Genomic DNA, 11,971 nt, shown 5'->3' with positions numbered 1-11,971 from the left:
AAAAAACTAGCCGGGCGAGGTGGCGGGCGCCTGTAGTCCCAGCTACTCGGGAGGCTGAGGCAGGAGAATGGCATAAACCCGGGAGGTGGAGCTTGCAGTGAGCTGAGATCCGGCCACTGTACTCCAGCCTGGGTGACACAGCGAGACTCCGTCTCAAAAAAAAAAAAAAAAGTGCATACTTTGAAGATAAACCAGCTAGATTTGAATCCAAGCTCTGCCACTTAACTACCTCTAAGTCTTGGGTAAGTTAAGTTTCTTTAAGTCTCTCAATCTGAGATTCTTCATCTATAAAATAGGACTAATGGCCTCATAAGTTGCAATACAGTCAAAGAAGCTAATACATGCAAACGGCTAAAAACGAGACCCAGAACACAGTAAGCAGTCAACAAGCGTTAGCTACTCTACATGAAGAAAAATAAAATGGTGACCTTCCTTTGCAAAGTAAGTCAGCGAGAGAGCCTTGGTCAGACTGTATAACACAGTGAAGAACTGTAAAGAAAAATTTTTATCAGATACCACAAATTTTTAATTTACCTTCATAAGTTTTTGGAGGTAACAAAGCCAAGATATCATAAAGTCTTAAACGGACCATTGCAGCACTGGCTTTCAGATGAGCTCCATGGGCTTTAATTACAGACGGAATGCTAAAATATCAAAAACATAGTTGGTATTGGCTTACCAGAATAAGTATTACTTATACATTTTTTTTTAGCAACGTATCAATGTACTGCCAAAGTACATTGATAAGTAAACATTTTCATTTTAGCTTACGTTGTGATCTTCACTGTAACAAAAACACTTTAAGATACAACTGTATTTCAGTCCACATCACTGCTGTAATTTGTAAAGTTATATTACAAAAATAAAGTTTTATATGTTTCCTTGATGATTCTAGAAGAACAAAACATGGCTGAGAAGTATTATATTTAATTATATATTATAATTTGTTATATATTTAATATATAAAATAGGATGGGAACTTGTCCTAATTGCTTACTTACTGTGACATCATGGTCATGGCACATTCAATAGGGGTCATCAATTTTCGAATCACATCTTCAGTTAGGAGCTCAGGACAATGTGCAACAAAGCTCCTCATGGCTAAAATGTTTAAAAGGACAGATTTGGAGTAGCTTTTGTGAACATGAATTTACAAAATTGTATAAATATAAAGGCAATTATAATATTTAATTATTACAACATATAAGGTTCTGAAACCATGTCGAACCAAAAGAAAAACTTGCAACAACTACAAAGAAAAACCATGGAAAAGGCTAGAAAAAAGGTGGACAGAAAAATGGAGGAAGAGAAGGTACTGGTTAGAGAGATTTCTGTGGGTGGAAATTCAGAGGACTATAATCTCATAGGAATTCAGATGACTACAAAGAAAGAAATTTTAAGGCACTGTTTATAAACATATCCATTTATGTGTATAAACAATGCCTTAAAATTTACATGAATTTTTACATATATTACATATATTTTTGCAATTTTTACAGATACATATGTATACATGTGTATATGTATATATATATGTGTGTGTGTGTGTGTGTATATATATATATATTTTTTTTGAGATGGAGTCTCGCTCTGTCACCCAGGCTGGAGTGCAGTGGCGGGATCTCGGCTCACTACAACCTCCACGTCACTGCAACCTCCATGTCCCAGGTTCAAGCAATTCTCCTGTCTCAGTCTCCCGAGTAGCTGGGACTACAGGTGGCCGCCACCACGCCTGGTTAATTTTTGCATCTTTAGTAGAGATGAGGTTTCATCATATTGGTCAGGCTGGTCTAGAACTCCTGACAGTGATCCACCTGCCTTGGCCTCTCAAAGTGCTGGGATTACAGGCATGAGCCACCACACACGGCCACTACATGTATCTTTGCATTTTGAATTTTTACATATATTTACGTAAATATATATGTATACAAACAAAAATGGTCCAGTAGGAAAAATATTTTTATTGGCCCTTTAGCAACAGAGCCAAGACTAAAACACCTCCTAGATGTGTGAGTAAAGGTGCCCCCTTGACTGGCTGCCCTTGTGGTTAAACGTGTATCTCTCTCCCAGTTTGGAAAAAGAAGTAGTTTTCACTCTGAGATAAACCAAAAAAGAACTGGGACATCCAATGTCATTCTAGTTCTCAAATGAAACAAAACCTTAGCATTTCCTGTAACTCCCAGACAAAAACAACTGTATCTGTAATTTTTGTAATGTTGATATCTGAAAAATATATTAAGGTTTGGAGATTTGATAAGGATGTAAAAAAACAGCTGTTTCTCCATTATGAAAAGACTAACTGCAAATGCAATCACTTTGGTAACTCTGAGTTTCTTTTTCTTTAAATAGCTGTTGGGTTTTTTTTTTTTTTGCACATGGTGACTCAGTGCTTCTTTGACAGGTAAGACAGCAACAAGTGGGAATAAGAGGACTGGGTTCTAGTTCCTGTCTAACCACCAGGTCTAAACACTTTTTCAGGGTCTCGGTTTTTCAGAGTCCCTTCAATTTTATTACAAAATTAGCAAACTGAAGTGGATCATTTATAAAGCTTCTTTTTAAATCTAAAAGCCTATGAATTTATCATTACTTAGTTTCTTTTACTTTACAAATATTTTAGTAATATCCCAGCATTGTGAAAGCACAATCCTTTCAGTTCTTACCACATAGGGCTCCAGCACGACCTTCCAAAGTTACCTGCCAGGTAAAAGAATCGCCTCGGGCCTTCTCAGCTTCCAATTCCTTTAAGGAACGTGGGAAAACATTTCGCCATAACAACAACATCTTGGGCAGATGGTAACGAACAACAGATGGTCCTAACCAAGAAAATGAGAATACAAAACCATGTATATGTAACAAACCTTACAAACAGGTGTCAAGCAAAACGAGCCCAACACAAACTTTATGTAATTTTAGAGACGAAAATAGAGTAAAATACTGATATTTAACAGTGTCATTTCACTCTATTTTTATCTCTAAAATTATTTTCAAACTTTATTCACTGCTTAAAATATAGATCAAAGCATAATAAAACTCACCTTAAACTATCAATACTTCTAGAATCCAAACATAAAATACACAAAAAGCAATTTTTAAAGGATTACCCAACTGTATTGAGAATGGTGGATTGCATATTATCAATAAAATATATCTGGGACACATTCTATGAGGTCTTTTTCATATATACATATGTATATAAACAGATACACCCACTCCCACACACATACATACACATATTCCTCAGTTTTGGGGGTAATTTATATGGTCAATTCAGTTTCATGGAGAAGTAATACATTCAGACCTAGGAATCTATATTTACATTGCTAAATAATTCATTTAACATACCACTTAACATAAACTTCTGGAAATGAGTTGCAATTTTTTATTTTCTTCAAAAAGAAAAGTAGGTCAAACTATAATTTCCAATAGACAGATGCTTAGATCTGTATCATAACTTTGTAGTACACATATGCACACACTTTTTACAGCAGCAGCTAAACATATGAACTAAAATGTGAACATACCCCATCACAATGATAGGTATTTTTGTACTATGTACAAGTTAAATTTTGCCTGTACTGCAGATTTGTCATACTACTTAAGAGTGAAACACATTAAGCGTTACCCCAGAAAATACCAATACCAATTAAATGTGACTTTACCACTCTACTAAAATCACATTGCTGGTTTCACTTAGGGGATGGAATTTTTCCTCCTATTTTCATCTCTTTTAAACACTAAACTCATCAGGTAGACAAAGGTTATTCTGATGGTAAAAGTGAAACTTTGCTAACAACTTTTTCATTAAATGTACTTAAGCAATAATTACCAAAAAGAGAAATCTACTAGCAAATGACAAGGAAAACATCTTTACCATTTTTACAACTTCAATGAAAATCTAGAATATGAAGTTTAATACTTTTAAATAAAATTTACTTTACAGGCTACTGACAGTTATAGCGTGACAAAATCCTACTCAAATATAATTATACCTAAAGTCATAAGTGCTCCAAGTAAAAGCCAGCCAGCTTGGGTGCGCTGTAAAGATAGCCTGCTATTTTGGGCAGCAGTTCGTAAAAGATCTTCAGCAATACTAACTACCATCTGCAAGAAAAGTTTAGAATTGGATTTTAATTCAAAGAAGTTAAATTAAATAAGGACACAGATAACTAGCATACTTTACTTAAAAGAAGTTGGCTGGGCGCAGTGGCTCATGACTGTAATCCTAGCACTTTGGGAGGCTGAGGCAGGCGGATTGCCTGAGCTCAGGAGTTCAAAACCAGCCTGGGCAACACGGTGAAACCCTGTCTCTACTAAAAAATACAAAAAAATTAGCTGGGCATGGTGGCGGGCACCTGTAGTCCCAGCTATGCGGGAGGATGAGACAAGAGAATTGCTCGAACTGGGGAGGCAGAGGTTGCAGTGAGCCAAGATCGCACTACTGCACTCCAGCCTCGGTGACAGAGTGAGACTCTGTCTCCAAAACAAACAAAAAAAAACACACAAAAGAAGACTTTGTCCTTTCATGTTATTAGCATGTTTCGAAGACATCAAGACCTGGTCAGTCTTGACTGAAATGATGACTCTGAAGAGACCCAGAACAGTGTAGTAGTTAAGGACAAGCTCCAGGGCCAAATGCCATCTCTGCCATTTACTCGCATTCTCATCTAGAACAACTTAGTTCCATCACTGGTAAAAACAGAAATAATAGGAATGCCTATCTCAGCCTTGCAAGGATGAAATAAGTTAACACAGCACCTATGCTGCTACTTTTGTCATTTCATCATGCGACAAATCCACTTCTCATTTTTCCTGTGTCTTCTACGACTGTAAGCTCCAAAAGATTAGCTTATTTATTTGTTTTTTTTTTAGAGACAGGGTCTCACTCTGTCACGCAGGCTGGGGTGCAGCGGCACAATCATAGCTCGGTGTAACGTGGAATTCCTGGGTTCAAGGGATCCTCCTACCTCAGCCTCCTGAGTAGCTAGGACTACAAGTGTATGCCAACATACTTGGCTAATTTTAAAAATTTCATTTTATTGTATGAGAGGGTCTTGCTATGTTTCCCAGGTTGGTCTCAAACTTCTGACCAAAAGTGATCCTCCAGCCTCAGCCTCCCTAGGCATTGGGATTACAGGTCTGAGCCACCACGCCCAGGCAAGGTTAGCTCAATGGGAGATGCATAATAGGAGTTCAACAAATCTTTGAATGTGGAATAATAGTGCCAATAATGATAGCATTTATTTAGTGGCCACATGGGCTAAACCTGTTCTGAGTGCTTTGCTGTATACATCCACATGGAATGGCTACTATAGACTTAAATTTGGTACAGCTGAATAAGCGGGGAGATGAAACTCTACAAGGTTAGCAAAGCAAAGGCTTCTAAGCTGAAAAAGGCCAGAGAAGGAAGCAAGATAACGAGTCTAATCAGAGCAACAGGAAATCAGAATGAACAGACAGAATGAAGTCAAATTATAAGATAGCAGTTTATCAGACAAAGGAGATTATATTTTACTCTCTGAGTACTGGGTAGTCCCTAAGGATCTCTAGGCAAATGTAAAATATGAAAGTGGTGTGAGGAAGATGGCAGGTGTGGGGAAGACAGAAAGTCTAAGTAAAATGAGAATGAGGAAGCAACTGTTTGACAAAGTGAGAGGGAAGTCTGGATTTCATCGGTAGCTATGCAACTCCTATGAATGGACCTGGGCTTAATGTCTCAGAAAAAAAATAAAAATTTAAAACTCTAGCCCCAATCTGCCTATGTAAAGTTTCACATATTTATATAAACACTTAAGATTACTGAGAAGAAAACCGTGATAGTAGCATAAATAGAAAGAAAGGAGAAAAAAAGCTACTCATATTTTTATTTTATTTTATGTTTTGAGATGGAGTCTTACTCTGTCACCCAGGCTGGAGTGCAGTAGTGCAATCACAGTTCACTGCAACCTCCGCCTCCTGGGTTCAAGCGATTCTCTTGCCTCAGCCTCCCAAGTAGCTGGGATTACAGGCATGGGCCACAATGCCTGGCTAATTTTTCTGTATTTTTAGTAGAGACAAGGTTTCACCATGTCAGCCAGGCTGGTGTCAAACTCCTGACCTCAAATGATCCACCTGCCTCGCCTTTCAAAGTGCTGGGATTACAGGCATGAGCCACCATCTCCAGCCACGATTTATTAAAACCACTCAGTTTTTATTAAACATTATCAAAATGCTAAATATGACAATAGCATATTCTCCTAACATCTTTGAATATATAGCAATGTGAACTTTTATTTCTAAAAGCTGAAAGAAAAGCTCTGACTTTCAAATAATTACTATATTAGTATAAGGTTGGGTTTTTTTTTTTTTTTAGAGACAGGGTAGGTCTTGGTCTGTCATCCAGGCTGGAGGACAGTGGCATGTTCATAGCTCACTGTAACCTCAAATTCCTGGGCTCAAGTGATCCTTCCAACCCATCCTCCCCAGCAGCTAGGACCATGAAGCTTGGCTAACTTTAATTTTAATTTTTTGTAATGAAGGGGTCTCACTATGTTGCCTAGGCTGTTTTTTATTCTTTCCCTCTAAAATAAACTATAACATGTTACTACACTTAGACAAAATCTATTATCCTTACATCAGAATTAAATATCAAATTATAATTAGGGTCTGCTAACCCTATAGTAAGAACACTATGTTTTATGTTAATATAGTAAAACTGTTATTTGACCATCCTATTCAACATCAAACACAGCAGCATTCCTATGAAGACCAAAGCCCATGTGACAGCATTCACAAATCTAGGATCTCTGTCATACCTTTCCTTTGGCATGAGGAATGCCCAAAGGACACTGATGTACTCCACCTAACAAAGCAGCCATTGCAAAACTATATCCACTAACAGCTTCTGGTGAGGTCTTCAAGTTGTTGAGCCGTTCTGCACACCTGTCTAGAAATGGTGTCAGCTGGAAAGGTAATGCCACAGCCACACAGCGCAAACACCATGCAGCAGCAAGTCGGGCAGCCATGCTTGGATGAAGAAGCACTGAAGTCACAATCTCCAAAAGCCCTAAAAAAGAAATGCTCAAAATATTACTCTTTAATAAAGCCAAATGATTTCAGAAACTCAAAGACTATCTAAAAAACAATAACTGAAATCACAATCACCATGATTTCACCCATATAGATCCATAACTTTGCCTAAAACTACATTTATTTTTCATAAATAGTAGAGTACTTCAAAGGAACATTTTCTATGAAGAACATAGTACAATTATATCCAATGTTGATATAAAATTTAATAGAAGTCTTCAACAAATTTTAGTCAATTTTTATTAAAAAACTACCACAATTGCTTTTGATTTCTGTTCCAAAACTTTATTTAACCATTTAATTCAATATTCTTTAAAAGGAATCTTTTTTTTTTTTTTCTTGAGACTCGCTCTGTCCCCTAGGCTGGAGTGCAGTGGCATGATCTTGGCTCACTGCAACCTATGCCTCCTGGGCTCAAGCAATTCTCCTGCCTCAGCCTCCCAAGTAGATTACAGGCACATGTCACCACACCTGGCTAATTTCTGTATTTTTAGTAGAGACAGACCTTCACCATGTTGACCAGGATGGTCTCGAACTCCTGACCTCAAGTGATCCGCCCACCAGGGCCTCCCAAAGTGCTAGGATTACAGGCATGAGCCACCGCGCCCAGCCTATCACAATGAATCTTAATTTAAGTAAAACCTGATGATCTGAAGTGCTAATGATGATGATAAGCAACTAATCAGGAATTAAATATCAATCACACTTACGACTGAAAAAAGTGAAAAAAACATGCTAGGAAGTAACTGAATGTCAAACCTATAGATGCTTCTTGAATAAGAGGGGATGCGGTGGCATTCAAGCTCTGCACCAGGCTCCCGAGTTCCTGGAGGGCACAGACCATCACATGCTGGCTTGCTGCAATGTCTGCTGCACCAGATTTGTTTTCTCCACTTGTGTCATTCACTACTGCTTCTGGAAACACAAAATCATGTCTTTGACATAGGAGAACTGAATGGTGTTTTTTGGTCTACACAATTTATGATTTTAGCCATACCAGTTGATGTCTCAGTGTTAAAAACAATGCAGTTATTTCTCAGTGGAAAACTTGTAGAACTAAACACTGAAGTGACTTAAAAACACTGTTTAATGGCTTTATAATAATGCTAAAATATATACTGAGATATACCTTTGCTTCCAGGAATACAACCTAATTTTAGTGAGCAGCAGCAATCCAGTTTGTACAAAAGCACAGATACGGCAGAAACAAGACTCGGGTTCAAATCCCAATTCCACTAGTTATACTAGTTTTGTGACATTGGGCAAGATATTCAACTTTTCTGTCCCAATTTCCTTATCTGTTAATGGGCTTACATGCCTATTTCAAATGGTACTGTGGTGATTAAAAAGTCAGTGCATATAAAGAATTTAACACAATGCTACCCATAATACACATTCAATAAATGTTAGCAGCTATTATTACTTTATTACCATTGCTACTTTAAGTGTTCCAATATATTGGAGGTATCTGTCAAATTACTGACCAGAAAACGGATCTATAAGGAAAATGACTTAAGAACTTCTTACTGGAATGCTTCTGAAAGTTCCATTAGCCTTGCTGCCCACTAAGCTAACCCAACCTTTCAGCTTCCACTAGAATTGAAATGTGTTTGACAAGAGACAATTAAAGATCCCTTGCCAAATTACTAATTGAGAATACATTCTGGCCCATAAATCCCCAATATGTATCATTATATTTAATTCTGCTTTCGGGACTTAAAAAAAAAATCAAATAAAAAATTTATGACCTTAACATTAAGAAGCTTTAAATGATAGTAAAACTTTCTTTTTTGCATCATTATGAATTAACAGACTATAAAATACATAATACAGAATAATAGGATATAACAGATTAATAAATTGAGGACTGTAATTAAATTTTTTTTTTTTGAGACAGAGCCTTGCTCTGTTGCCCAAGCTGGAGTGTAGTGGTGCCATCTCAGCTGACTACAGCCTCTGCCTCCTGGGTTCAAGTAATCCTCCCACCTCAGCCTCCTGAGTAGCTGGGACTACAGGTGTATGCTACCATGCCCAACTATTTTTGTATTTTTTAGTAGAGACAGGGTTTCACCATGTTGGGCAGGCTGTTCTCGAAGAACTCCTGGCCTCAAGTGATTGACCCATCTTGGCCTCCCAAAGTGCTGGGATTACAGGCATGCCTGACCAAATAACTCTTTTGTTTTTAGGTATTTCTGGACTTGGAAAAGCATAAACTCTGGCTTTCGATTGCTAAAGTTTAAGCTCCCTGTGGACAGGTGCTGTATGCATCTGGCTTGCTATTTTACTCCCACCATTTTGCGCAGTGTTTCTGGCACTAAACATTTCCTCAGTGAATCAACGTGCAAATTATTCTTTAAGTTGTGAATCTAAGACAGATGACTATTTTAGCATATCTAAGGAATGATCTCTCATTAATTTAAACACTCTTTAATTCACAATTCATAATTTTCAGTTAGCTCTATACATTTAAAACTAGTTTACTGACTGGGCATGGTGGCTCATATCTGTACTCCCAGCACTCCGGAAGGCCAAGGCAGGTGTATCACTTGAGGTCAGGAGTTCAAGACCAGACTGGCCAATGTGGTGAAACCCTGTTTCTACTAAAAATACAAAAATTAGCAGGGTATGTGGTGGCACATGCCTGTAATCACAGGCGTGAGGGTGAGGCAGGAGAATAATTTGAACCCAGGAGGCGGAGGTTGTAGTCAGCTGAGATCGCACTACTGCACTCCAGCCTGGGCAGCAGAGCTATACTCTGTCTCAAATAAAATAATATAAAATAAAAAATGAAACTAGTTTACTAAGTAAGCTATTATCAACAACAAAAACTATAACTATTTTTTTCACTAATTTTATAAAACATTTAATACATATATATCTGAAAAATAAATTATTGATAATATTTACTCATTAAATCCTTATTCCAAAAGACCTCTATTAGGCAATATAATTTGCCTTATTAAAGTTAGTATATACTTCTAATAGTGAAAAAATTAAACTGTCTTTTAGAATTTATATTTTGCCTTGCTTTTGTATTTAGCTTATAACTGGATTAAAAGCTCCATGAAGGCAGAAACTTTATCTCATTCATTATTGAAACCCCGAATTACTGCTCTGCAAATCTCACTCAGTAACTACTTGTTAAATTGAAAAATTTATAAAATTGATACTTTTTAGAAAGGAATTTCTTGTAATTATGTATAACCGAGGTTTCACAGTGCATCTTATGGGGGCTAATAACCATCTGCAATTGTTCCTCTCTAAGTTTTCATATTAAGCCTATGAGGGGAGGAAAAGAAACAATAAAAATACATGTTTATAAAACAACAGGCTCTAAAAGCAGAAAGATCACAATATATTATTCTTTGAAGACAGCAACTATTGTGCTGCTGCATGCCAGGAAATTTATAAAATCAGCAAAGGTGCTAGAAATAAAACAGAAAACACAATCTTACCAACATGCCACCCAAATCTTTAAAAAGTCTATTTCACTGTAATTATGTGATTTTAATATCAAATAAGAGTAGTCAATAAAAATAAGTATGAAAACACATAGAAAGATAAACTAATCAGTCCATTGATATTTATTAAGAAGAATAATAAAGAACTAAATGACTAAGGTAATCAACACACATAATGATACCAATTCTTACCTACGGCTTTCATTTGTTTTCCAATAGCTTGACAGATTTCTTTGGCAGCTGCAATCTGGGCTTTTTCACCTAGCAAACTGCCCACAGTGGCTCTTAGGATAAAGGAAACACATCGTCTTGAATACACAGCCTCCACATGTGTTTGTGTTGCCCGAGGATGGGAAACAAGATCAAGTACATGGGACAGGAACGTGGCAAAGCTGCGCTCCAACCACTGACCACCCAATGTTGTCACAAAAACAACGTACGCCTATAAACAGAGGAAGGGATGACTTCAGATATACTTACATTACTGAACAGAAATCAAAGATAAAGCAACTACAAAAATAAATGATAACAGCATGCAGAATAAATTATATATGAGACTAAAACAGAGAAAATTTAAACTTGAGATCTTTTTACTACTTCCGGAATAGGAATTATTAGTGAAGTATCTTTGGCTAAAAAACAGTTCTTAAGATAACAACTTCATGAAGAACACAAAGGGACAGCAGTGAGAGGGAAGGGAAGCTGAATTTACCCCAGTGATTGGGAAGGTAACAGGTTACAGAAACAAGAAAACCTTAACATCCTAAAGAGCTATAAAATCTTACGACTTTCTCTGTAAGTTAAAACATTGTTTACTAATATTTTATACTTGTTCCGGGATCAAGGTACAGTCATGATTTTGACTGAAATCATGATTTTGACTATGATCACCATTTCTTTTTTTTTTTTTTTTAGACGGAGTCTCGCTCTGTCGCCTGGGCTGGAGTGCAGTGGCCGGATCTCAGCTCACTGCAAGCTCCGCCTCCTGTCTCAGCCTCCCGAGTAGCTGGGACTACAGGCACCAGCCACCTCGCCCGGCTAGCTTTTTGTATTTTTTAGTAGAGACGGGCTTTCACCGTGTTAGCCAGGATGGTCTCGAACTCCTGACCTCGTGATCCGCCCGTCTCGGCCTCCCAAAGTGCTGGGATTACAGGCTTGAGCCACCGCGCCTGGCCAGATCACCATTTCATCTTATTAGGTGTTAAGTATTATTAGATCATTAACCATAACCTCGTATCTGGTGTTGCTATTTGAAATTATAATTCCAAGTCAGATATAATCTTATAATTACATTGGTGATAAAACACTGATAGAAAATCCAATAAAAGCATTAACCAATATTTTTAGGTACAGGGTTGTTGGAGAATATTAAAATCTAAATGCTCAAGCTACCTGAATACAGTTTCAATGAAAACTGAGTTATTTTATATCTGATTTTCTGTTAA

At 37.2% G+C, this 11,971-nt stretch overlaps 1 protein-coding gene across 1 annotated transcript in view; it reads right to left on the bottom strand.

Annotated features, from left to right (window-relative positions):
• Nucleotides 1-11,971, bottom strand: part of HEATR5B (HEAT repeat containing 5B) — a 105,575-nt gene that overhangs the window by 79,273 nt on the left and 14,331 nt on the right. The window contains exons 8-14 of the mRNA XM_011935976.1: nucleotides 10,719-10,968; nucleotides 7,825-7,980; nucleotides 6,792-7,042; nucleotides 3,990-4,101; nucleotides 2,661-2,813; nucleotides 1,002-1,101; nucleotides 535-644 (exon numbers count right to left, since the gene is read on the bottom strand). Coding sequence (XP_011791366.1) covers nucleotides 535-644; nucleotides 1,002-1,101; nucleotides 2,661-2,813; nucleotides 3,990-4,101; nucleotides 6,792-7,042; nucleotides 7,825-7,980; nucleotides 10,719-10,968 — 1,132 coding nt within the window. The remainder of the gene's footprint in view (nucleotides 1-534; nucleotides 645-1,001; nucleotides 1,102-2,660; nucleotides 2,814-3,989; nucleotides 4,102-6,791; nucleotides 7,043-7,824; nucleotides 7,981-10,718; nucleotides 10,969-11,971) is intronic.

The sequence above is a fragment of the Colobus angolensis genome, unplaced genomic scaffold (assembly GCF_000951035.1).
Source record: "Colobus angolensis palliatus isolate OR3802 unplaced genomic scaffold, Cang.pa_1.0 Scaffold15, whole genome shotgun sequence".
Classification (NCBI taxonomy): domain Eukaryota; kingdom Metazoa; phylum Chordata; class Mammalia; order Primates; family Cercopithecidae; genus Colobus; species Colobus angolensis.
Note: the sequence above shows the minus strand (reverse complement) of the source record. Positions and strands in the feature narration are given on the sequence as shown.